Source organism: Giraffa tippelskirchi, chromosome 14, assembly GCF_054371585.1.
Source record: "Giraffa tippelskirchi isolate mGirTip1 chromosome 14, T2T-mGirTip1v1.2.pri, whole genome shotgun sequence".
Classification (NCBI taxonomy): Eukaryota; Metazoa; Chordata; class Mammalia; order Artiodactyla; family Giraffidae; genus Giraffa; species Giraffa tippelskirchi.
This window is the reverse complement of record NC_137288.1, coordinates 45,145,255-45,172,226: the sequence shown is the minus strand read 5'-3', so window position 1 is coordinate 45,172,226 and position 26,972 is coordinate 45,145,255. Positions and strand designations below refer to the sequence as shown.

General features: G+C 45.1%; 1 protein-coding gene across 7 annotated transcripts in view; it reads left to right on the top strand.

The window, feature by feature from the left end:
- The first annotated feature begins 538 nt into the window (after window positions 1-538).
- The window catches only part of LOC145534898 (uncharacterized), a 36,066-nt gene continuing 9,632 nt past the window's right edge, over window positions 539-26,972 (top strand). The window contains exons 1-5 of one of the 7 annotated variants that reach the window (XR_014075054.1): window positions 539-1,680; window positions 7,011-7,086; window positions 7,682-7,758; window positions 15,491-15,682; window positions 15,777-15,829. Coding sequence is in view for 5 of the 7 variants with exons in the window: in XM_081563263.1 (XP_081419389.1) it covers window positions 1,612-1,680; window positions 7,011-7,086; window positions 7,682-7,758; window positions 8,994-9,086 (315 nt within the window). In the remaining 2 variants the exon portion in view is untranslated. Of the gene's footprint in view, window positions 1,681-7,010; window positions 7,087-7,681; window positions 7,759-8,993; window positions 9,235-15,490; window positions 15,683-15,776; window positions 15,830-20,137; window positions 21,053-25,689; window positions 25,957-26,972 lie in introns of those variants that run through there. The other 6 variants (XM_081563262.1, XR_014075055.1, XM_081563264.1 and 3 more) reach the window with 6 other exon arrangements.

Here is a 26,972-nt window from a genome sequence, read left to right as displayed (position 1 = left end):
TGCTACATACAACGCAGTCTTCTACAAATAATTATCAAACACATGCTAGTGAGGCTCAGGACAATGCTAGTGCTCAGTGTTGGGTCTACAGTCACACATGAGGAGTAATTCTTTCAAGGAATATGCAGTCTGACAGAGGAGACACATAATACTCACAAAATGGTGAGTAAAAAACCGAATTAATGAACCTGTAACTCCACATGACTTCTCACTTACAGTCTGCTACCAACCAAGTCTAGATTATGATTTTCTATTCCTTGTGTGTAAAAACTTTCTAGTAGGGGAGCTGAGATGGATGTACTATATGTACTGTAATTAAAGCTTTGCATGAGAAGCTAATGGAAGTCAATGGGAAGCAGGAATCTAATTTTATCCACAAAATAATGAAACCATGTACTAGACCAATACTTTTACCCAGCACCACTCCACTAGCAAAGAAGGCTATGTAAGCATTTCTGTATCTCCTGCATCATATTTGCTCATCAGGATTAAAATAGCAATTCTAAAATTCAGGTATAATAATCCTATGTGGTAACCTTGGAGAAGGCAATGGCACCCCACTCCAGTACTCTTGCCTGGAAAATCCCATGGATGGAGGAGCCTGGTGGGCTGCAGTCCATGGGGTCGCTAAGAGTCAGACACGACTGAGCGACTTCACTTTCACTTTTCACTTTCATGCATTGGAGGAGGAAATGGCAACCCACTCCAGTACTCTTGCCTGGAGAATCCCAGGGATGGCGGAGCCTGGTGGGCTGCCGTCTATGGGGTCGCACAGAGTCGGACATGACTGAGGTGACTTAGCAACAATGTGGTATCCTTACAGCTACTTGCCCTCTCCTCTGACACTGAGGCACATTCCCTTCAACGCTGTGCTCTTTCATGACCCTCACACTGCAGTTCCACCATATCTATGCAAATATATCATTGCACACTGCAGTTTCTACCCACCATATCTATGCAGATATGAAATATTCTCCTGGAGAGGTAGCAAGGTGCCCATCACAGGGGGTATTTGACATAGGCTGGCTGGTGGGCTTTAGGGATGCTCTGCTGGGTCAGAGTTTGAATGTCATGACCTTAAGTCATGTGCTTTCTAAAAAGCATTGATTTTCAGATGAAAACTCCCAGTAGGTGATGACCGCCTAGACACTAAGTCTGCGTAAAGAACATCCATTTTACCTGCCTTTAGCTGGTCTACACTAAATGGCCGATTCTTTTCTGGGTTCCTAGTGTTGATCTAACTGAATCTGCAAAGTTATTCATTAGTAAATGTGTTTTGAAGGGGCAATTGAATCTTTATTAATACCACTGCTTTTCCCTCCATTTTGTAGTAGCTTGAAGAACAGCCATCCATCCACATTTGCTGAGTATAATCCCAGCCACCAGAAGGCAACAGAGGGTATCACAGATGGAATTAGAGACCAAAAGCCCTCAGCGTGCCTCTGCTCAGATTGTAAATGGGTGTTCTCTGAAAGGAGTGCGACAGCTCCTCACCTGGACCATGATGGGAATGATGTGTAAACTGTGAAGTGCTGTACAGATGCCATTGCTGGGGTGAGAGGCTTAGGGACCATCAGGATCACTGGTGGTTGACCTGTTCACGATGGGTCCATGGTTGGTGTCATTTTGATCCAGGTGAATGGAGCCTGGATTGGAGAAAACCAGCTTGCATCTCCCCAGGTAAGTCAACCCAGGGGCATCCAGTGACTGTGGAGTGAGCCTGTGCCTTCATGGTCTGTCTCCTTCACCATCTCCCAGGGTACCTCTTGACCTCATATCTCAAGACATGAGGTGGCTGGGCTTTGGCTACACTCTTGATAACCCCATGTCAGAGGACAGTGGCGCCGGGCAGGACATGCTGACCTTCCCATCCTCCCAGAGGGAAGTAACCTCACTTCCCCAGAGACCTTTGACTCAGATCCTCTTTCCTCCTCCCCATCCCCACCCAGCGCTGCCCTGTACAGAGCCCCAAACCCTGCTTGCTGCCCTTCCTTACTACCTCATCCACTCCCCTCTCTTCCAGCTCCCCAGTTCTCTTTTCACTAATTCCAAATTTGGGTGGGTCTGTGCCAGCCCCAGAAAGACCTGATTCTCAGGAATGAGAACTCAAAGCCAGCATATGAGTGGAAACATTTTAAAATAATATTATGATATTGAATATAAATGGTATAAATGTTGATTACAGAAAAATTATAGAATTACACATAATCTCATCACTCAAAATTCTGTTTCAATTTGGTGATGTATCTGTTACTCAATTTTAAATGCATATTTATTTCCTTGCAAAATTACAATGATACTGTAAATATTATTTTATATATATATATATTTAAAACTACCTGGTGTTTCCCAAGTCTTTGACTGTGGAACATTCCATCAAAATGTATTTGACCAACAGTTATTAAGCAACTGGCTTGTTTCAAATTTTTACAATTATAGGCAACAGCAGGAATATAAACATTTGTTTTCTTAGGATAAATTCCCAGGTGGCCCTAGTGGTAAAGAACCTGCCTGCCAATGCTGGAGACATAAGAGACATGGGTTTGATCTCTTCCCCAGGGTTAGGAAGATTCCCTAGAGGAGGGCATGGCAACCCACTCCAGCATTCTTGCCTGGAGAATTGCCATGGACAGAGGAGCCTGATGGGCTACAGTCCATGGGGTCACAAAAAGTCAGACACGACTTAGCACACACGAAGGATAAATTCTTAGAAGTAAAAGTCAAAGGATATTAGCTATTAGCTAATAAGGATATTAGAAGGATAAATAAGTAAATAAGTAAAAGTCAAAGATATTATTAGCTTACCAAATTGCTTTCTAAAAGGTTTTATCCCCATACATCCAAATCTTTTTTTAACTGAGTTTAGCCCCATGCGTGCATGCTCAGTTGAGTCTGACTTTCTGCATCTCCATGGCCTGAAGCCCACCAGCCTCGTCTGTCCATGGGATTATCCTGGCAAGAATACTGGAGTGGGTTGCCATTTCCTCCTCCAGGGGATCTTCCCAACCCAGGGATCAAACCCCCCGTCTCCTGCATTGGCAGGCAGATTCTTTACCACTGAGCCACCTGGGAAGCCTGACTATAGCCCCTGACATCACTAAATATAAACTCACCAAGATCAGCTCATGGTTTTTAAGACAGGGAGCAATAATTGGACCAAATTAGCTCACAGAGACTTACCATGCTCCAGGCTCATTTGAGCCAAATGCACACCACCTGGAAATGAAGGGGCAACTGATGGGCTCTGATGTGTGATTCCACAAAACGCCGTGAGGAATCGAGCAGTTCATGTGTTTCTAGAAAGGAGCCAGGTACTTCTCAGAGGCTTGAAGAGTGGTCTATGCTCCCTGAGCAGTGGCCAAACCTCAGTCATAGGTTTTTTTCTGGCAGCTTCTTCCTCCTCCACCTTGTAAGTTGTGTTTTCATTTGTTTTGTTTTTAAATCACATCATTGCTTTATTTCATGTGTTTGTTCTCTCCTTACTTAAATTTATTTTTTAATTGGACGAAAATTGCTTTACAGTGTTGCGTTGGTTTCTGCTGTACAGCAACATGAAGCAACTCTAAGTATACATATGCTCCCTCTCTCTTGAGCCCCCCTCCCCCTGCCTCACCCCTCTAGGTTGTCACAGAGCACCAGGCTGGACTGTGTTACATAGCAGCTTCCCATTAGTTATCTATTTCACATGTGATGTCCACCTTATAAATTTGCTTTCTTTGTGATTGAAATTTTCATAAGGATTTGCTCAGGCAAAACTTCAGGGCAAAAGCTCAAGTCCTCATCGCCCTGCCCTACCCACCATAGGAAGCTAATTAACATGAGTGATCATGGTAATAACAGTGGTGGCAGGTGACAGGGGTGTCATGTTTCCAGTTTTTTAATTTGCTAAACAAGAGAATTTCTCTGCATAAAAATTCTAGCATAATGTCTGCAAGCCTTTGTATGGAAAGTGGAAGTGATAGTGTTAGTCACTCAGTTGTGTCCGATTCTTTGCGATCCCATGGACTGTAGCCAGCTAGGCTTCTCAGATTGAAATTCTTCAGGCAAAAATACTGGAGTGGGTTGTCATTTCCTTCTCCAGGGGATCTTCCTGACCCAGGGATCGAACCAGGTCTCCTACATTGCAGGCAGATTCTTTACCATCTGAGCCACTAGGGAAGCCCTTTGTAAGGAAGGCAAAGATAAAATTGGAATAGCCCTGTAAATCATTATCAGAGTGAGAAATAATTATTCTCCCAGAGTTAAGGGCAAGGTCCTGAGATGAATACTATTTACTGAAAATGCTTTTTCTTTCTTTGCTCATAAAGACTTCTCTGACCCCAGAATGCAAAGTGTACCTTTCCACTGCCAGAAAGTTTTATTCTCCATAAATTTTGAATGTGGGGTTTATTTTGCTCGACACCGAGTCCATGATAAAATGCGATTGGGGAGTTTTGGGCCGGGGGGAAAGGCCGGAACTTGCAGTCTTCATGAATGTACATAATGACATAGCACACACTTACTGATTAAGCCATCTCTGGCTCAAAAGGCTTTTGCTAATTAATCAGTAATGAATTTCATACGCAGGGAGGGTACATTCCTGGACAGTTACAGTGGAGGTGGGAGTCTGGTGATGTGGCTTGGCGTGTGGTCCATTCCCAAGGCAAATCTCGGTAGGAATTTACTATTCCTACAGGAAATATGCTTCCTCAGAAAGAAAGTATGTATTCTGGGAAATAAATGACTGCATTATCTAGCATTCAACTGCAGTGCTGTCAACCAAACAAGATCCTTCATGTCATGTTTTTGCAGTGTCTTTGCTGAAAGGGAACCCCTGACAGGGAATAAAGTGTCTTGTGGGATTTCAGGGCTGTTTATCGGACCAAAAAGTCCAGCTGCTGCTGTGATGGCTCCTGACAGGCCGGGACCCCAGAGCGTTTGTCTGCTGCTCCACTGTTTCCCGTCATCCATCTCGTACCCCTTCCCCTCCATGAGAGCAAAGCCCCTCAGGAAAGCACCCCCACCTTTAGGAAAAACCTTTGCTCTTGAAAGTCACTTGGCTCAGAGACACTTCTTATTCCTTTGATCTTATCATCTCAGTTGCATTTCAAGCACACATGCTTTCTGTCATGTGGTTTCGAATATTCTAGAAGTTCGAAGGACAAAAAGTTACATCTTTTACTTCAGATGTCTTCTCTGAGAGTTAACTGAGATGATGGCTGTAAAACTGTTATGAGACTATCATTGTTAATTTTACCACTGTTAAGAACACTGTAAAACATGGAGCAGAGGTATCCAAAGTTGGATACTTTGTTATGGCTTTAGTTACTCTAGGAAAGGAATTCCGGGGTCTGAAAGTATGAAAGCTGGGGTGCCTCCAAGAAAGCATTGACCCTGAGTGGTGTGATGGTACCTCACTGCATGCAGACCTCCCTGAAAACCCCATTTCTTGTGCCCAAACTTGGGCAAGTGTCTCCTTCTTTTAACCTTTACCTTAATCAGCTGGAGTCTCTGTAACAAAACACCACAGACTGGGTGGTTTAAGCAATAGAAATGTGTTTTCTTGCAATTCTGGAGGCTAGAATTCCATGATCAAGGTTCTTACCTGTTTGGTTTCTGGTGAGAGATCTTCCTGGCTCGTACATGGGCACTTTCTCGCTGTGTCTTCATGTGGCCCTTCCTTGGGGTGTATACATGGTGGGGAAGGCAGAGAGCCCTTTGGTGTCTCTTCTTATAAGATTAATCCTCTCTGATCAGGGCCCCACTCATTTTTTAAAAAATCCTTTATTTATTTATTTGCCTGCATTGGGTTGTTAGTTGTGGCATGTGGGATCTAGTTCCTGACCAGAGATTGAACCTGGTCCCTCTTCATTGGGAGTGTGGAGTCTTTGCCACTGGACTACCAGAGAAGTCCCTATTATAAACTCATTAACCCTAATTTTACCTCCATAAAGGCAGTATTTCCAAATACAATTATATTGGAGGTTAAGTCTCCAACATGTGGATTTTGGCAGCCACACAAAGATTCAGTCCATAACAGCCTTCAATATATATTTTACCCCTGGTGACTGAGGCCCACATGGTTTCCCTGTGTAGGGACCAGAGAAACCATTTAAAATCCTCTCTTTTCTTGAAGATATGTCACTTCTTGCCCCCCCAGAATTCAAGAGCAATGAGGGGATATCCAAGGTCACATCAAACTCCCTGAGACCTGGAGATCACACCCTTGCTGTGTTCAGCCTCTCTTTGAGAGCTAATGACCCCACTCAACCAGATGCCCTGACACTTGAAGCACAGTTATGATGCCATGGCAGCACTGGGATGGGAAAATGTTACCTGGACTCACAGAAACTCACCTCTGCCCTCTGCTCCATGCCTAATGCAAAATGATAATTAATGCATTTGGAGAAATCCAGTCTTGGGAAAAATGAGAGGTCAAGAGCTCACTCGTGGGAATGAGGTATAACAAGTGATTAGTTTCACCTTGATTTCAGATGGTGCTCAGATGTTCCCACTCTCGTTCAGCCAGTACAGCGCTGCTTTTTCAATAGGTAATCGGCAGGTAATATGCTTGGCTAGCCAATGTCGCTTACCTGGTGGCTCAGACAGTAAAGAATCTGTCTGCCAATGCAGGAGACATGGGTTCGATACCTGGATCGGGAAGATCCCCTGGAGAAGGAAAAAGCAACCCACTCCAGTATTCTTGACTGAGAAATCCCAAAGACAGAGAAGCCTGGCGGGCTGCAGTCCATAGGGTCACAAAGAGTTGGACTCGACTGAGCGACTGAACGACAACAAAGCCAAAGTCAGAGACCTGCTTCTCAGAAGATGACAAGATCATAAAAGATTCATGAATATAGGTGAACCCCCTGCTCTGTAGATTCTGATTCCCTAGGTAGGGTCAGGGCCCAGAAATCTGTATTTTTAATAAACACAACAGGTGATTCTCATAATCAGGCAAATGTGGGAAATACATTGTTATAGAGCAAATACTTTTATTAAGCAGGACGTCACATTTCTTTCCATTTTAGGTCTGCCTAGAAGATGATCCTGTTGCTAGCATCCAAACCAGTTATCTCTCTGACAGAGAAACTGCATTAAATAAAGGTAGGTGTAGCCTTAGGATAGATGCTGAGTAGCGGAAACCTCCTGAACTGTTACAGCTGCGGGAGAAACCAGCTGAGTAAAACCAGCTGCTTCTGACCTTGTGTCTCCATGGTTGGTTACCTAGCACAGGTTGGAGTTGAAGCTTTTGAGATATCACTCCTAGGGTGCTACCATTGACAGCACCTTTTCACGTCTAGTCTCTTCTCAACTTTGACCCTTACCCCAGGCTGACCCTCCCTCTGGTTCAGGGGAGGGGAGACTGACCCCTTGCCTGCCTCTGACCTTGACTATGTCTTGCCGCCTACTGTGGGTATTCTTTGCAAAGCAGTTGCCCGGTTGCTACAGCTGTTGCACATTAAAGGCTCCGCTTTTAATTCAGGGGCTTGAAAGGCTGTAACCAGCGAGCTCATAGGATCTACCACTGCAGCATCACCTGAGATGTTGACTGTGGGGTGGAGTCAATTGAAGAGGGGGCGGCTGCGCAGCCAACCTCCTGGTTTCCCACTGCTGAGCCTGCTGTCCCACCAGTGACCATAGGGGGGCGCTGTGTGGCGTTATTAACCACGCCTCCCTAACGCCATTCTGATTTCACCAGGAGTCGCGGAGCAAGGAAGGTGCACGCTGGATGGTGCCCAGTCCGACTTTGCTTGTCAGTCGTTTTGGCCACAAGAGGTTAGTCTTTGGTGAGGGAGTGACCACCGAGAGGAGCTGCGGTGGGGGCTGAAGTAGCTGAGGATCCAAGTCCAGGGGCAGGTGGGCCGGGGCGGTCCCTTTGCCGCGATGATTGAAAGTGAAGGGTTCATAAGGCGGCGAGTTCTTCGAGCATTTTCTCCCGCGTCCATTGGAGCGTTCTCATTTTGTTTGTTCAGTTCAGTCGCTTAGTCGTGTCCGACTCTTTGTGACCCAATGGACTGCAGCACGCCAGGCTTCCCTGTCCATCACCAACTCCCGGAGTTTACTCAAACTCATGTCCATCGAGTCGGTGATGCCATCCAACCAAATCATCCTCTGTCGTCCCCTTCTCTTCCTGCCTTCAGTCTTTCCCTACTGTTTACATTCTGTTGTTGAGTTCTCACTAATATCTCAACCACTAATGTGGGTCCCTTTGGGTTTCATGCCCCCCACCGGGATGAAATGGAGATGCAGAGGGAAGAGTGTATGTTGTGAGCTCTGCAGAAGGGCTGGAGGCCTGGCCCTCGTTCTCATTGGAGCTGTCATCTTTGGCAGGTTTTCTCACGGTGGGGGGCGGGGTGGGGTGGGGGGCGAAGCCCAGCATTGCCTGGCCCACTTGTTCTCTAGTCACTAAGTCCCTGTCTGACTCTTTTGCCATCTCATGGACTGTAGCCTGCCAGGCTCCTCTGTCCATGGGGTTTCCCAGGCAAGAATACTGGAGCGGGTTGCCAATTCCTTCTCCAGGGGATCTTCCCTACCCAGGGATCAAACGTGTGTCTCCTGCATCGGCAAGCATGTTCTTTACTACTGAGCCACCAGGGAAGCCCAGCCCACCTATAGCTTTAAGGAAAAAAGGCAAAAGACTCCTTGAGGCTCAGGGTACAGCGTGTTTTAGCTGGGTGGAAGTCAAAGCCCTGCCTGGTACAGAAGAGGGTGCATTAGCCTGAACCGCTGTTTGTGCTCTGTACACTGAGGGTCCCACCACAGCCCCAGAGGAGGCTTGGTGAAGTCTGGAGAAGGGAGGCATGCTGACCTCATCTCTTTTGGAAACAACTGACTGTGAGTGCATTCACCCCATCTTGCAGACCTGGAAGGCTCAGAAAGCTTAAGCAATTTGCCACAAGTTCAAAGCCAAGTCCTGGGTTATATAATGGGGACAAAAAGTGGAAAGACCAAGTTGGAGGGTACCTGAAGGGAAGTAGCAGTATGACATCTCTCTGCATCTCTGAACCTAGCATGTTGCTGACCTTGGACCGGGAGAGGCTGGGGCTGCAGAGAGAGATGACTACCTCCAGGATCAGCTGAGAGGGGAATGTTTCAAGTCTTAATTACCCACTGTTGCGCTGTCAGTTGTTCCACAAATCCAAGAGCTAACATCCTTTTGCTCTGAAGACACTGCAGAATAATTACAAGCTGGGTGAAGCCCTGAGGTCGAAGGAAAGGAAAATTAAAATTAATTACTATCCAGGGCAGGCATTCTCTGGCCTCAGACTTTATTTTCTTCTTTTGGTATCTTCATTTACACACTCACAAAAATGGAGGTAAATCTAAAATAAAAGCAAAACCTGGTTACATGGTAAGAAAATGAGAGGCATCCTAAAGTTTGTTTGTCCTGTTTCCTTCCAGTAAATTCTTTTATGTAAATTGCTTCCTCCCTGTGCCTCAGGCGTAATAAATACTCATTGAAAAAAGGAAAGAAAGAAATAGGACAAGTGGGAGATAAACTACAATGTAGAAATTTCCCAACCTCATTCTCCCTAGCATCATCTATTTTATTACTAAAGATTAATGGGAAATCAGTCAATGGAAGACTTTCAGAGATGACTTGGCAGCTCATCTTACTTGGTGAAAACTGAAGGAATCTCTTCCCTCATGGCTCAGATGGTCAAGAATTCACCTGTAATGCAGGAGACCTGGGTTCAGTCCCTGGGTCAGGAAGATCCCCTGGAGAAGGGAATAGCTACCCTTCCAGTGTTCTTGCCTGGAGAATCCCATGGACAGAGGAGCCTGGTAGGCTACAGTCCGTGGGGTCACAAGAGTCGGACACGACTTAGTGACTAAACCACTAAATCACCAGTATTCTTGCCTGGAGAATTCCGTAGACAGAGGAGCCTGGCAGGCTACAGTCCGTGGGGTCACAAAGAGTCAGATACAACTGAACACAACAACAACACGTATTATTACTCCATGTAGCAGAGGAATAAAGTGAAATTCAGAGAGTAAGTCCCAAGGGTATGTGTCCAGTCCTCGTATAATGATGATGACCACATTATGTGAACCAAGTGTTTCTGATGACCTCAGGGAGGTGGGGGCCTGCTGACCCTGGAGGGGCTGCCTGCTCCCAGAGACAGCTGACTCCTAGACAGAGTGGAGCACTCACCAGTGGGCACGTGCCTTTCATGTGCTAACAAAACAAGCTAGAGCCCACCACCTCCTCTGTGGCTCTCACACTCAGGGCCACTTTTCCCCTCCCAAGATCACCTTGGGGCCAGTTACCATACAACTGGAGACAGACCTATGCCCCAGAGTCACTGAAATTATTCAAACTAGCCCATCCTCGCCCTGCCTATCCTGCCTCTGCCAATCTTCTGCAGAAACCACAGTGCGGGGGGGCCCGTGCCCACATTGTTCTCTTCTTCTGCCTCCTGACCGACCCTGAATCTTCCCCGTGTGGCTCCCCAGTGTCATGGGGTGTCCTCTCCTATTGCTACCTGTGAGTATAAATAACAAGCTCTGTTTTCAGTGGCAATTATCTCCTGCTGGTCTCACCTGCATAATAATACCTACATTTTTTTGTTTTTGTTTTCTCCACTAAGCAATATTTGAAAGTATAGTTGAATTACAGTGTTGCGTTAATTTCTGCTGTACAGCAAAGTGACTCAGTTATACATACATACATATATATGTTCTTTTTCATATTCTTTTCCATTATGGTTTATCACAGGATATTGAATATAGTTCCCTGTGCTATGTACTAGGACCTTATTGTTTATCCATGCTATATATACTTGTTTCCATCTGCTGATCCCAAACTCTCAATCCATTCCTCTCCTACCCACTCCCCCTTGGCAACCACAAGTCTGTTCTCTGTGTTCATTTGTGTTGTATTTTAAATTTCACATGTAAGTGATATATGGTAGTTTTCTCTTTCTGACTTATTTCACTTAGTATGATCACCTCTAGTTGCATCCACATTGCTGCAAATGTCTATTATTTTGTTCTTTTTTATAGTATTCCATTGTATGTATCTACTATATCTCTCTGCATTCATCTGTCGATGGACATTTAGGTTGTTTCCATGTCTTGGCTATTATAAATAGTGCTGCTGTGAATACAGGGGTGCGTATATCTTTTAAAGTTGTAGTTCTGTCTGGATACATGCTCAGGAGTGGGATTGCTGGATCATATGGTAATTCTATTTTCAGTTTTCTGAGGAACCTCCACACTGTTCTCCATAGTGGCTGTATCAGTTTACCTTCCCATCAACAGTGTAGGAGGGCTCCCTTTTCTCCACACCCTCTCCAGCGTTTGTTTTCTGTAAACTTTTTACTGATGGCCATTCTTACCGGTGTGAGGTGGTATCTCATTGTAGTTTTTATTTATATTTCTCTAATAATTAGCAATGTTGAGAATCTTTTCATGTGCCACCATATTTCTTCTGTGGATAAATGTCTCTTTAGGTCTTCAGCCCATTTTTTGATTGGATTGTTTGCTTTTTGTTGTTGTTGTGTATGAGCTATTTATGTATTTTGGAAATTAATTCCTTGTCGGTCACATCGTTTGCAAATAGTTTTCCCCATCCTGTGGGTTGTCTTTTTGTTTTGTTTATGGTTTGTTTTTGTTTGTTTTTTTGTGGTTTCCTTTGCTGTGCAACAGCTTGTAAGTTTGATTAGGTCCCATTTGTTTATTTTTATTTCTATTGCCTTGGGAGACTGACCAAAGCAAATATTGGTATGATTTATGTCAGAGAATGTTTTGCCTGCATTCTCTTCCAGGTGTTTCATGGTGTCATGTCTTATGTTTACATCTTTAAGCCATTTTGAGTTTATTTTTGTTTATGGTGAAAGGGTGTGTTCTAGCTTCACTGATTTACATGGGACTGTCCAGCTTTCCCAACACCACTAGCTGAAGAAAACCTGTGTTTTAATACACACATCCAGGGTTATCCCTGCATTAACTTGCCTCAAGAACAAGAAAACAACAGGAAGGAAACATTGTATCTTGTGTATGACTAGTAGGTATTGCTGTTCTCAAAGACAAATGATAGCCTTCCAGAGTATATCCCAAACGCATGCATGAAGAACCACTGCTAATTTCACCCACTAGCCCTCTCCAGCCCCAGACAGCAGCCATCTGTTTCCTGCTGGGTTGGTGATGGGGAAGGAGAATGTCAGAGTATCTGTTGGATCCCAATTTGCACATTCATCCTGGTGGGGGGGGGGTATAGAAAAGACAGTGAACTCTGTCCTAAAACAGAGTCATACTTCCCCTTGGGTGATGGGCATCCTTCTTCCTCCTGAAAGGCTTCTCCCAGAAGCTTTTAAATGAGGGGGCTTCCCAAGTGGTGTAGCAGTAGAGAGTCCACCTGCCAATGCAGGAGATGTGGGTTCGATCCCTGAGTCAGGAAGATCCCCTGGAGGAGGGCATGGCAACACACTGCAGAATCCCATGGACAGAGGAGCCTTGTGGGCTTGCATGAGAGTTGGGGTCACAGAGGGGTCCATGGGGTTGCAGAGAGTTGGACATAACTGAGTACGCACACAAAGTTAGCTACCTAGAGACGACTGGCCAAATTAACATACTGACAACAGATAATTAAGCCAAGACTTCAGATGAAAATAGTAGTCAATCATCAGAATAACTCCATTCCACCTGGTTCCCCCCACACTGTTCTGGGCTGCCACACACAAGTGTGTACCTCCTGGAAGCCTCCTCACCCAGTACCTCGTCTGTGGAAGCAACTGACACCAGTGATCTTAAGGTTTCTCCACGACTCTGATTCCTCTCACCCTCTCTTCCTTGAAGTGACTTCTGTGCAGGAATACAAAAATACCACGTAATGCTCTTAAAACCCAAACACTCAGTCATCACCTGGACCCACATCTTCTTTCAAAGGCATGCTTTTCAGAGGAGGCTTAGTCACCAGAGGCAGAGCCAGCTTTCGTGGTGTGAGTCACACCATTAATAGGGCCTCGCTGTCCAGGGTTGACCCCAGGGGTTATGGTCAGTGCAAGCTGGATATGCTGGGGACAGGCCAGAAGTATTGGTGAACATTATTACTCTTTTTGGTATCAAACAACTGTTACCTGTAAATGAGGGTGGAGTTACTTCTGCAAATACTGGGGGGCCCTGGGACCCCACCTGAGTTCCTTCCTCTGTGCAGAAACCCAGACTCGCGTCCATCTGTCTGCCTACTTTGTGGCTCCACTTGGATGGCAACAAGGCAACTGAAGCCAAATTTTCTCGAATCTGAGCTGTTGATTCACCCAAAGTTGTGCACTGGGGACATTACTGAATGTCCCAGTTTCAGTAAACAATCTCACTATCTACCTCGTGGCTCAAGCCAAAATGCTCTGAGTCCTCTTCAGTCACTTTTGGTTCCTCCAGCCAATCCTTTCAGTTATAACTCCTACGTGCATCTCAAGTCTGTCCACAAGTGTGTTTCCACAGCACATTCCAAATCAGGCTGTCGATCTTTCTCCTATCATGCATGATAGCATCAGCTTCGGCTCCCTTACAAGTCATCGTTCACGTTGCAGCCAGTGATGATTTTTTCTTTAATGCATCAGACAGATCACATCTGTCAAAAGAATTCTTTATTAAGAAATAAGTGTTAGAGACACTTATTCCAGTGAATATACTAGAATCATTTAGTTCAATCAAAATGGAAGGGAGAAAGCCAAAGGCATGATATTTCTTAGGAAGAAGATTAAAAAGAATTCAAGTCCCTTAGGTATTATAACAGAGGGCTGAGTACAATTTTCCGTGCCAGTCAATTCATATGTTGCTTTAGGATTGATGGTTTCATTCTAAAGGAAGTAAGTAGTGTTACTCTTTGAAAGTCCTGATGTCTCTAGAATTGTTCTTACAAAACAGCGAGCACATTTTCCTAAAACCAAATACAAAACAAGTCAGTCTGACACAGTGGGGCTTTAGGTTCACCTGCTGGATTAGAATTTATCGTCTAAGGCTTTCCAAGGCAGATGTCCTGTAAGCATTGCCAGCCTTTCTCCTTAACAATGGGCTATAAAAAGGCTTTAAAGCTCAGTCTCCTCTCCCCAAGACTGAGTCATCAGCCTCCTACCTTTTCAGTGTTCTTTGCTAACAACTACTTATTAGTGGCCTTCAGGTTCTGGCTTCAGCATAATTTTTAATAGCTTTTAATTCCCTAATCAGGATTATAGATCTTATGGTTTTCCATTTCAGCATCAAAGAGTATGGGATGTACAACCTCCTGTGACCACGCTTTCCCCCTTGCTTAAAGCCATCAGGTAGCTTCTCTTGGTTTCTGGAAGTCCTCATCCTAAAGTCAAGGCTGTGGACGGGTGCCTTCCGGCCACCTCACTAGCCCTCTGTCCTCTGACCCCAGGCCACTGGCCTTCTGCCCACCCTGCCCATACTCTACTTCTTCCCTTGCCTGAATGCCCTTCCCTGGCCCGTTTTGTAACTGACACTTGCAGCCTCAAATTAAACATCCCTTCTGGATTCCTGCCATTGGCTAAGAGTGTGTTCAGCTACAACCAGACTAACTGTAGCATTATAAAAAATAGAGAAACAATAGAGGCTGATTTTTCCCATGTGAGCTGACTTGGGAGGTAATTTCTGGCTGTGGTTCAGCTGCTCTGTGATATCATCAAGGACACAGTCCTTGGAGCCTTCTGCTCTGTGAGACTTTCATTAAAGTCTTCATCCTTGCTGGTTTGTGATCTCAGAAAGGCTGTTGCCAGTCCAGATGGCTCGTTCATTTTGTCCAAGGCAGGAAAAAGAGGGGAAAGACACAAGGCTTCCTCCTCACCTAGCATCATCAGTCCTCACTAACCCCCCAGATGCAGGCTGCTTTCCAAATCTTCCTGGCTCCTGGGTCGGCTTTTGTGCCAGTTACTGGCCCAGGGGAGCGAGATTACCGTAACTGATTTAGACCAGCCTTGATTCACCCCAGGGTTGGTGTGGGGGCTACCCTGCCACAGTCACAGAGACCCTGTATGCCAGCTGAATGCCCTAGGCTCTTCCAGAAGGGAAGCGGACGGTCAGTGTCTGCCACATCTCTGCCCCTTTACTCTGTGGCGTGTGACCCTAGTCATGTCCTTTATTGCAGCAACTGTAACCTGTAAGACCTTGTATATTTATTTATTAACTTATCTGTTGCCCATGTCCCCCTCTGGAAGAGAAGCTCCGTGAGGGCAGGGCCCACTATTCAGTAAGTGTTTCTTGGATCCATGAGCGAAGATGCCCGCTGCCGTTTCTATGACCACTCAGTACATATCAGCTGCTCTGCACACTCCTCACTGCTCCAGGGGTTCAGAGTGGCCTCTCCGGCTAACAACTGTGGAAACCAGAGGCCTAGAAAGGCCTCACATTTGTGAAGGCCTCAAAGAGAGGGGTGGAGCCTGGGCTGAGCTCCAGTAGCCACGCTCCAGGCTCCAGTGATTCTCAGGTCACTAGATAACCATCATTCCATGATGTGGAAGCTGCCTGCTGCCCAGTTCACATCCCCTTGGCCGTCTGTTTTCAGGGTCAAGACGCTTCCTTGTAAGTTCTTCTTGTTTGTGCTGAAAGGATCCAGTATGCTCCAAACCCCAACACACCAGAGTCCGCTTGCCTTGTCCAGGAACAGCCTAGAGGTGTTTGTGTGTGTGCTCAGCCGCTTCAGTCATATCTGACTCTTTGTGACCCTATGGACCCCTCTGTCTGTGGGGTTCTCCAGGTAAGAATACTGGAGTGGGCTGCCATGCACTCTTCCAGGGGATCTTCCCAACCCAGGGACTGAACCTGCATCTCTTGTGGCTCCTGCATTGCAGGTGGAGTTTTCACCCACTGAGCCACGTGGGAAGTCCACAGCCTGGAGGTACAGGTGAGTTATCTCCAGGAGGAACTGGCATCAACAGGCCATGGGAGCTTGTAGACAGGTTCTCCAGCCTCTTGCTTCAGGGAAACTTGTGACATTCCATGTGCTCCTTGGGGTTCCAAGGGAAAAGAGCCCTCCCCTCACTGTGTAGCACCCACTGCCCCCTCTGACAGAGACCTCTGAATAGCGACCCTAAGGATGTCCACATCCAAACCCCAAAACCTGTGAATATTACCTTTACTGGCAAAAGGGACTTGGCAGACAGGATTAAATGAAGACCTTAAGTTGGGGAAGACTATCCTGAATTAGGTGGACCCAGTCTCCTCACATGGGTACTTACAATTAGAGCATCTTTCCCAGCTGTGGTCAGAAAAAGGGTGTGATGACAAAAAAACGGTCAGAGAGATGAGATATTGCCAGCTTTGAAGATGGAGGAAAGGGCTGCAGGCAGCTCTGGGAAAGGGAGGAAAGTGGATGGTCTGCTGGAGCCTCCAGAAAGGAACACGGCCTTGCTGAAACCTTGATTTGAGTTCAGGAAGCCCTGAGTTGGACTTATGCTCTTCAGAACTCTATTACAATTATATTGTGTTGAGTTCTCCCACTGTATCTATGGTCACTTACATTGCTTTTGTTGAGTTGCTAAGTCGGGTCCAACTCCTTGCAACCCCATGGGCTGTAGCCCTCCAGGCTCCTCTGTCCATGGGGACTTTCAGGCAAGAATAATGGAGTGGGTTGCCATTTCCTTCTCCAATGGCCACTTATAGTTAACCACAAACTACAATGATAACAAATACACTCCATCCCCTTAATACTACTGCTGCTGCTGCTAAGTCACTTCAGTCGTGTCCAACTCTGTGCGACCCCATAGACGGAAGCTCCCCAGGCCCACCCCATCCCTGGGATTCTCTAGGCAAGAACACTGGAATGGGTTTCCATTTCCTTCTCCAATGCATGAAAGTGAAAAGTGAAAGTGAAGTCGCTCAGTTGTGACAGACTCTTAGCGACCCCATGGACTGCAGCCTACCAGGCTCCACCGTCCATGGTATTTTCCAGGCAAGAGTACTGGAGTGGGTTGCCATTGCCTTCTCCGATCCCCTTAATAACATGCACTTATATCAGTTTTTTCTTCTTCCCTGTCTCTCCCTGCTCCTTAACTCCTACTTGCCAGGATAATTATTACCTACAGCCAAGTCCATGTCTCAGGTATTGTTTAATAGAGCAGCCAAACCAAGACACAAGTAAAAAGGACACACTTTTTACTGACCTTGTAGTTTTCATATTCCCCACTCTACTTCAATGATTCTGGAATTGATTCAGAGGGCAGCTAAGATTCTTGAAACTCCAGGCTTATAGGCAAACTTTTAAGTTGTAATAAACCCACAGTTTTCTCAAATAAATAATTAACATGCTCTTAACATCTGATAATTTAAGAATTGTGTAATCATTTCATATTACATATATAATTGATTACTTCTAAATGTTGTCATCATGATTTGTGCTATGTGGGAGGAATTCATGCCTTAAAGAAACATTATTAAAACGAAGTGGGAACCCAGCTATTTTAATGAGCTAATGATCTTTTGAAAATGTGCTAGTTTATATTGCTTAATGATGGAATTGATACTGTGAAGGAAATAATATTACTTATATCATCACCTGTAATAAGTGTCACCTGTTTTGGAAAGAACACTATCATCAATAGTGGTCCACATGGAGAGCTTTTTTTTTAAAAATGTGTTTATTTTTAATTGAAGGATAATTGCTTTACAGTATTGTGTTGATTTCTACAAAACATCAACATGAATCAGCCATAGGTTTACCCATGTCCCACATGGGGATCTTTGCAGGTTCCACTAAATATATGTCTATTCAGTACACAGTTGTTCAATGATACACCTTTCTTCTGTCTTCACAACTTCAAGAGTATGTTCATGCATCCTTAAAAGGAATTCTAATCCATATGAAGGAGTCGTGTGGTAATTACAAGGCAGCAGGAATCCTGAGATTGCAGAAGGTCTGGTGTAGGGATGGTACAAGAGCCTTAACCACATAACCGAGTCCTTACCCCCTTTATATTTCTTTTCTAGTAACTACTTGGTACCCTGCTCAAGTCTGAAAAGGTGCAGGTCACTTTCTTTAGAAGGATTCATAACAAAGGGCGATTGGAAGATGTGCATGTCAGGAAACCTAGTTCTGGCTCACAAATCCTCTGGGTACATACATCTGCCATAAAAGAGAGATTTCTATAAATAGACTGGGCAGTAGCTGGCTGGGCTCTGCGCTAGTGCCTGTGTGATGCAGAACTTGGGTAGTTGACTCCCTGAGCGGCGGCGAGTGGGCAGCTGTCTGCAGGGCTCAGTCGAGCTGACAGCTCGGTACTGGGGAGGGAAGATGTGGGGGCCCCTGACCCAGCGGAGCTGCTTCACTGCAGCCGCCCAGGACTGCTCCCAACTTGACACAGTGCATCTCTGGACAGTGAGGGCTCTAAAAACAAAGGTTACCCAGAGGAGACAGAGGTCTCCCTGGAGCTAGGTGACAACTAAGTAAGCATAGAAATCGCCCACCCACAGTCACCAGGCAGCTGGCGTCCGTGTCTGTCTCACTGTCAGCTTCAGGAACCTGAAGAACCAAAGCTGGCAGTGGATTCAAGAGCAACAAGAGAAGCAGGGAGACGGCACACGCCGAGCCTGTGAGATGCTCTGATCAAAGGTGCTGTATAGGTGATGTGACTGTTTGACTCGGTTGGGATTTATTTGTGTGCCTAAGGGTAAATCAGGGGAGAACTGGACGGAGGGAGGCAGAGGGAAAGGGGGGAGGCTCTGCTCCAGGGTCTACAGTGAGATTTTTGAAGTGTGTGAAGTTCTTCTTCATGGCCTTCCCATCTCTCTGTGTTGGGCCCTCGCCCAGGCCCCACACCTGGGGCAGCCTTGGTCAGATCGGGCCCTATTTCCAACCTTTCCTCCTCACCCAGAGCAGCCTGTCCTGCGTCCACACAGTGAGGTAGCACTACATGCCTTTTGTTGTTGTTTAGTCGCTCAGTCGTGTCCGACTCCCTGCGACCCCATGGGCAGTAGCCTGCCAGGCTCCACTGTCCATGGGATTTCCCAGGCAAGAATACTGGAGTGGGTTGCCATTTACTTCTCCCGGGATCTTCCCGACCCAGGGATCACACCCAGGTCTCTGCATTGGCAGGCGGTTTCTTTACCACTGGGAAGTCCCACATACCTTTTAGAGCGACTAGAATTTAAAAGAGGAGCTATGCCAAACATTAGGTGATGGTGGAATTCCCTTATACTACTGTCAGGAGTAGAGAAGGGCACAGACACTTGGGAAGACAACTGGCAGATCCTAAAGGTGAAACATACACCTGCCACACAACCTACCCATCCAGCTTCTAGGTGTTTAACCAAGAGAGAAGGAAATAGATGTCTGTACAAAGACAGGGTTATGAATGCTCACAGCAGCTTTATTTGTAAGAGAAAAACTAGAAAGAATCCAAGTTTCCATCCAAATAAATCAACTAACTATGCTGTATCCACGCAATAGAATACTACTCAGTAACAAAAAGGGATGAACAGTTAATACATGCTTCAACCTGGATGAACTTCAACATGATTATACTGAGTGAGAGAAGCCAGATACTATAGAGTCTATACTACAAGATTTTCATTCTATTAAGTTCTAGAAAGTGCAAACTAATTTTTAATGACAGAAAACAGATAAGTGTTTTCCAGGTATGGGTTAGGGCATGGAGTGGGCTGGAGCAGGAATGACAGAGGGCCAGGGAGGAAACTCGTTGGAGGAGTGGATATGTTCATGATCTGGATTTGTGGCAAATTTGAATTTCTTCCAAATATACAGGTTTCTCTGGTTTATACATATGTCAGAACTTATTAAATAGTGTATATTTAATATGTGCAGTATATCATATGTCAATTATACCTCCATCCAGCTTTATTTTTAAGTTTAAAAATCATCCACGAAAAATGCTTCTAGGCTTTAGCCCTTGACCTTGGCCAAGATGACTTCTGCATAATTCTTTGCAGAGGAGACAAAGTCTCCTTCACTTCTGGTCATAAGCCAACTGTTGAGCAAATACTGTAATCATAATAATAGCTGTCATTCTAGCCCCTGGCTCATAGGAAGTACTTAACTTGTGTGTAGCACTAATCCTTTATGCTTAGTAGTTATATGGGTTTAAAAATTCATTAACCAAAGAAATATAAGAATATGATTTTCCAGTAAATTTTATATGAGGTGACATCTGTGAAACACTGCATATGGCAAGAGTGTGTATTTCTTCCAAATACACAGAATAAAATGGAGGAACCACTTATCAAGGCCTCCCCTGCAAAAGGGCCTGGAACCTTCTGATGATCCAGCCAGTGACTCAGAATCTGACTTAAGGCTGGGAGTCATCTCCATCAAGATGCTGACCAGGGCAAAACCAAAATGGTTGGAAGATGCCTCTGGGAAAGAGCTGCCTGGACATTGGGTACTAGGAGCAAAGTATTTTAACTCAGGCAAACACAACTGAACTAAAAACAGAGCTTAAAGAGAGTGGCTATAACTCACATCAAGTATTTAGTAGCTGCAGTTTTCATTTTTTATTGCTGAGTTCAATTCACAAAAACAATATATTTATTTAACATCTGTTCTGTGTCAGCAGTATAGTAGTCATCTTTAAGACTGTTGTGTATTAGAATAAATTACAGGAGGCAATGAAATCTTATTTCCAAGACTTCTTTATTATTTGGATATAGAACATGCCCAATCAGAATAAGTGTAGAACTTTCAAGAGACAAAGAAATGGAAACGATTGCCAGCTGGGGTGCTTCCTTGTCTCACCTTCTTTTTTAAAGTTTAATTTTTTATTGAAACATATTTGACTTGCAATATTATATTAGTTTCAGGGATGCAACATACTTATTCAATATTTGTATAGTTTACTCCATTAAAATTTTTTTCATTGGAGTATAATTGCTTTTTTTTATATGCAAGCTTTTGTGGTTATCATGCCTTATTACCTGAAACATTAATAGCCACAATGTCATTTCCTCTATGTCTGGCCCAATAATTCAACACAAACAATGTAGAGGTTATACTGAGTGTCCAGTTAACTTGGTTGAATAAGGTCCCATGAATGAGGAAAATGTGTTGGAACTTCCTTCCTGCAAATGAAACCCTATAGTCATCCATTCATTAAACAGTTTTCTGAGTTCCTCCATCGTCCTGGGTATGTGCAATGGTAAACAACACAGACATATGGTCTTTACCATGGTGGAGCCTACGGGCAGAGGGTAGATCCAAAACTAAATGTATAATTACACACTGTAATAAATAAAACGATGTTTGGCTAAGAAAGCTCAATACACTGCCTCCCTGTCCTTTTAGTTCTTTTCAGAAACACAAAAGGCATTCTCCACGTCCCCCTAATTGTAGCAGCTTTTCTGGGTTTTTGAATTAGTTGTAATTATGTGCAGTTGACATTTTTGTTCTTGGAGTGCAGCAGCCTGCTTGAGAAGCATGGCCTGCTTCTCAGAAGGCTAAGTTCTGAGTATCTGGCAGGCAGGCAGGCTAGACCGACGTGCCACGCACAGAGATGGAGCCCACAGCCAACCTCTTCAACCACTGTGCTCCTGGGCATGTGGTGCTGAAAAGACACGTAGGTTTCCTAATCCGACCAAGACATCTAGGTGAGCCACAATGACGTAAGCAGGTTCTGAGCAAAACTACAGGTGAGTTCTTAACCACTAGTGCCATCTTGGAGGCCCAGTGTCAAGTATGTGGCCTGCTTATTGACATTAAATAATTTAGCAGACCCCACTTGTAGTTCTTAACCCTTGACTTGATTGAGAATATATAGAAAAAGACCCAGAAGTTCACTATGAATATCAGTTAAAGCTTGTATAAAGAGCAAGATGTAGTCGTCCAGCTGTGAGGCTTCGAATCTAGTTTTCCACTCTCCTTGAACTATTGTGAGTGAAATGGCAGATCAAAGTTCACTTTTCATAAATATGTAAATAATATCACAATGAGCAACACCAATCTGGATAATTATTTGAAGGCACTACATATTATAAACCAGAAATTCATTTTTTAAAATGGTACACCATTTTAATTATATGGGGAAACATAATGGGAAAGATAACAATTTGATCTTAGAGGTTTAGGTAGTTCCTATGACTTCACTGAGACTCAACCAGAAAGCTTCATTTTAATCTTAAATGATTGTGCACCACTACTCAAGGAAAGCCTGTGCACCGCACCTAAGACCTGATGCAGCCAAATAAGAAAAAAATCTTAAATGAGACATTACACTTAACAAAGCTTTCACATCTGGGGTTCAGCTGGAGAAATTCACTTTGGAAAGCATTTAAAACTGTTAGGTACATGAATCTCTGGACCCATATGAAGCCGTGGCAATAAAATAGCAAGGAGTAAATGGAGGCTAAAATCAAGGGAAGACAGTGCAAAAGATGTCCTGTTATTTTCATGATAAGTCCTTAGATATTGTGGCTGAAGATACAAGAAGAAAAATATGTTTCCCTCAGTAACTGTCAACTTGTTTTGTGCAATGGTTTTCATTTGTTTATGGTAAGATAATAGAAAAAAAGTTCTGGAGATCGAACCAATTGCAATAGCAAAAGGAAACCGGTCGCTAGCTCTAAAATCTTGTGTGAGTGTCCTTCAGTGTGGTCAGCAGATATTTTATAAACACTTAGGGAATCTCGTGTGCTGTGTGCTTAGTTGCTCAGTTGTGTCCGACTCTTTGCCATCCCATAGACCGTAGCCCTCCAGGCTCCTTTGTCCATGGGGGGATTCTCTGGGCAAGAATACTGGAGTCAGTTGCCATGCCCTTCTCTAGGGGATCTTCCCAACCCAGGGATTGAACCTAGGTCTCCCTCATTGCAGGCAGATTCTTTACCAGCAGAGCCACCAGGGAAGCCTAAGAATACTGGAGTGGGTAGCCCATCTCTCTCCAGGGGATCTTCCCGACCCAGGAATTGAGCCAGGGTCTCCTGCATAGCAGATGGATTCTTTACCAACTAAGCTAGCAGGGAAGCCCAGGGAATCTCTTAGGAACCTCAAATAGAAAACCGAGAGAGCATTTTGTATCTGTCCAGAAATCTGGGGGAACAAAGGGAAATGGAACCTAGGGTCTTCCTTGCACGCATGTGTGCTAAGTCACCGCAGTCGTGTCTGACTCTTTGCGACCCCGTGGACTGTAGCCACCAGCCTCCTCTGTCCGTGGGGTTTCCCAGGCAAGAATACTGGAGTGGGTTGCCATGCCCTCCTCCAGGGGATCTTCCCAATCCAGGGATCGAACCTGCGTCTCTTATGTCTCCTGAATTGGCAGGCGGGTTCTTTACCACTAGTGCCACCTGGGAAGCCCAGAGTCTTCCTTAACAAGTTCAACACCTTGTGCCTCACAGCCCCTACCTCACTTCCCATTGCCATTGGAACTATCACCAGTTGACCCAGTTTCAAGACGTTTTAAAACCTCATCGTTATGTAAGCAATGCTGGCCCTCACAGCCCTGCTGTACATTGGACAACTGTTTCTATCAAGTACAATACTCAGCAGATGCCAAATTCGTGGCAGCAGAAGCTATGAGATGCTTTGTTACACTCGACCTCAGCCTTGGCTGCACTGGTCATCCCCTGGGAGATTTGCGATGGATATGATGATGCTTGGACTTGTCCCACCCCATCCATCATCAGCAATTCTGACCTCATTGGTCTGGTGAGCATTCTGGGCATTGGCATTTTTTTCATTTTCTTTTTAAAATAATTATAGCTTCACAGGAGGTTACAAAATTGCCCCTATGGTTACATCTTACACAGCTATAGTTACAGTATCAAAACCAGGAAGTTTACATTGGTATAATGTGTGTGCATAATTCCATGCCTTGTGTAACCACCACTGTAGTTAAAATACATGAACTTCCTAGGTGGCACAGTGGTAAAGAATCCACCTGCAATGCAGGAGATGTGGGAGAAATGGGTTTGATCCCTGGGTTGGGAAGATCCCCTGGAGGAGGAAATGGCAACCCACTCCAGTTTTCTTGCCTGGGAAATTCCATGGACAGAGGAGGCTAGCAGGGTACCATCCATGACGTCGAAAAGAGTCAGGACACAACTAACTGACTGAGCATGAATGCACAGTTAAGACACAGAACTATTCTATCATACCCAATATCACCCTTGTGTTACCCTTTATACTATCACCTACCCACCCTTTCTCCCTACCATTCCGACAAACATTCATCATCTATTCTTCTCTTTACTTTTGTCATTTTGGGAATGTTATATTAATGGATTCTACAGTGTATAATTTTTGAGGTTGGCTTTTTCACTCAGCATAATCTTCCTGAGACCCATCCAAGTTGTATATATCAATAGTTGTTGCTAGTTAGAACTTCATCATATGGATGTAATCTGCTTAATATTCACCTATTGTGAGACATTTGGGTGGTTTACAGTTTGGGGCTATTACAAATACAACAGCCATGAACATTTGTGTATTTGCATGAGCATAAGTTTTCATTGCTTTGGGATAAATGCCAGGAGCACAGTAGCTCGGTTGTGTGTTAAGTACATGTTCAGTTTTTTAGAAGCTGTGAAGTGTTTTCCAGAGTTGCTATACTATTTTACTTTCCTACCAGTAATGTATATAGAGATCCATTTTCCCTACATTTTTGCAGTATTTGGTATTATCACTGTGTTTTATTTTAGCCATACTGGTCTGTATATAGTAACAAACCATACTGTGGCTTAATTTTCACTTCCTTCATGGCAGATGAGGTTGACTATCTTTGCAAGTGCTTACTTGCTATCTGTATATCCTCTTCATGAAATGTCTCTTTATGTCTCTTACCCATTTTTCTGTTGCATTTGGACATGGGGTTGGGAGGCAGATTCAGAAATTCCCCAGGTGTTTCTAAAATGAGGTTCAGTTTGTGAGGCACTGCCTTCTCCTATAGTCTCTATGTAGTTTAAACTCTAAAGTTAAGCTGTTACATCTGTGATAACCTTACACTAAGACCTGTGTGGTCAGGATCGCCTGATTAAATGTGCCTGCAGTACAAGGGAAGAGAGCTGGAAGTGTTTTCCAGGTTGTCCACTTGTGTAGAGGAGAATTCTGAAAATGTGGGCAGGGTACCTTCTGCCTCAGCATCATGGCGGGCGTGTACTGTGTATGTCTGCACATGTCACGTGTGTAAAATGGTCATTCCCAGGCCCCAAACCCCAGACCTACAGAATCAGAACTTTTCAGAATGGGGCCTGGGAACCTAGAACAGGTGGTTTCTGTGCTGTCAATTTCAGACCCACCTTATTCAGGGAAAAATAGGGGCCCCACTTTCTCCTTGGTGCTTCAAGTCACAGGTGGTGCCCTTCTATTAAGGAAATGGCTTCCAGAGGAATTCCCTTCAGCCAGTCTGGGCCTAGAAACTCGTATTCTCCATCAGAAACCTGGGTCTAGGGAGGGCTTGGCTGGTGTTTGGATACTTGCATGCCGTATTCCAGCAGCAGTCCTCACATATAATCTCACCTCTGTGTTGAGAAGTAATCATTTGTGGTAATCCACAATGGTCATAACAATAATGAACACTTACAGAGTGCTGATTATGTGCTAGACTTCTCCCACACATTGGCTGACTTGATTCTTATTACAACTTACAGAGAGGTTATTGTAGTCTCCATTTTGTAGAAGAGGAAACCGAGGTTCAGAGAAGGTCTGGTTGTTTGCCCTGAGCCATGAAGCTAATAGATGACAGGACTGTCTTTCCTTCTGGAATTCCCTCTCATTTACTTTTTTGTCCTTGGTTGTCCCAAACGCCACTTTTTATTAATTTTTTTCAGACTACTTGAACCTCACGGAAAACAAAAAGAAGCACTGAGAGTTTATAATTACATCTGCAGAGCTCTGAGTAGCCTAACGGGTCACCGTTTGTGTAGCAGGAATAAGTGCTTCATGGAGTTGGCATTTCTGAGGATCTCTCTGATGCAGCACCGCCGTGCAGACTGTCAGCGCTGAGCTGGTTTAAGCGGAGAGAGTGGAGCTCTTGGGAGGACTGAAGTGGGGAGCTACTATACAGAGGCAGAAATGACTTCCCTCCTGCTCCTCAGGTACCTGTAATTAGGGGAAAAGAAGCCACACCCTTTTAAGTACACACGTGTGGCCCTGGCCCCATTTTCACAGCTGCTGGCCCATGGCTGGCTCAGGTGAAAGCTCTTTTGTTTTCCACCGGACATCCTGCATCATTTGGATGAGCGCCTGGGTTCTCCGAGTGGCTTTGACATAATTGGTGTTTTCGTAATATCCCCAGTCTAATTGCTTGTAGTTCCTGGTGGCCTGCCCTCGGGCGCGCCCTGTCTTTGGGCCTCAGGTTTGGTTTGGGGCTGTGGTCACAGGGGTGTGAAGAAATGGTTCCTCCTCTGCCTTCCCAGCTCCTGAACCAAAGGTTTCCTGCAAGGCTTTTGGGGATCAAAATGGATAGAAAGCAGAGCTTAAAGTGTACAGCTTTGTTCCAGGAGGGCGAGTAAGGGAGAAAGGAAGTGAGATAAGGAGAGCGTGGAAGCAGGTACAGGCGGAGGTATGGCCACACTGTCCGCACGTGCCCCAGAAATCATGCCTGACCCTCAGCTGGCAGGACTCCATGGGGAGGCCGGAGGGAACCTCTGCATTTGGGGTTGTGGGTCACCGGGAGGAAGGTCCAGGAGTTTATCCCCTGGTTTCCGCTGTCTTGACTCTCACTGGTCAAAGCTGGTGCCGCGAGATTCGGCTCTCCCTCCATTCGCGTTGTCACCCACCCCCTCCGAGAAGCAATGGGACAGCCCTCTTCTGCACCCCACCTCCCCCAGAAGGTGGCAGGGGCATCATGCAAGCCTTTGAGTGACGGGGAGAGCCAGCTCCTTGCAGGCTCCTCAGAGGCCTGAGTTGGGCTGCAGAACTGCCCCCATAGTGGCCCAGAAACAGTGTACCAGTGCCCCACACTCAGGGAAACTGTCTGTGTCGATGGTGCCAGAAATGAGACTACAGCGGGAAGTGAGCAGCAGGGCCCAGCCAGCAGAAGGGGGCCAAGGAGAGCTGGAGAGGGCATAGAACTCAGGCCCCATGCAATACCCTTCCCAATTTTAATGCA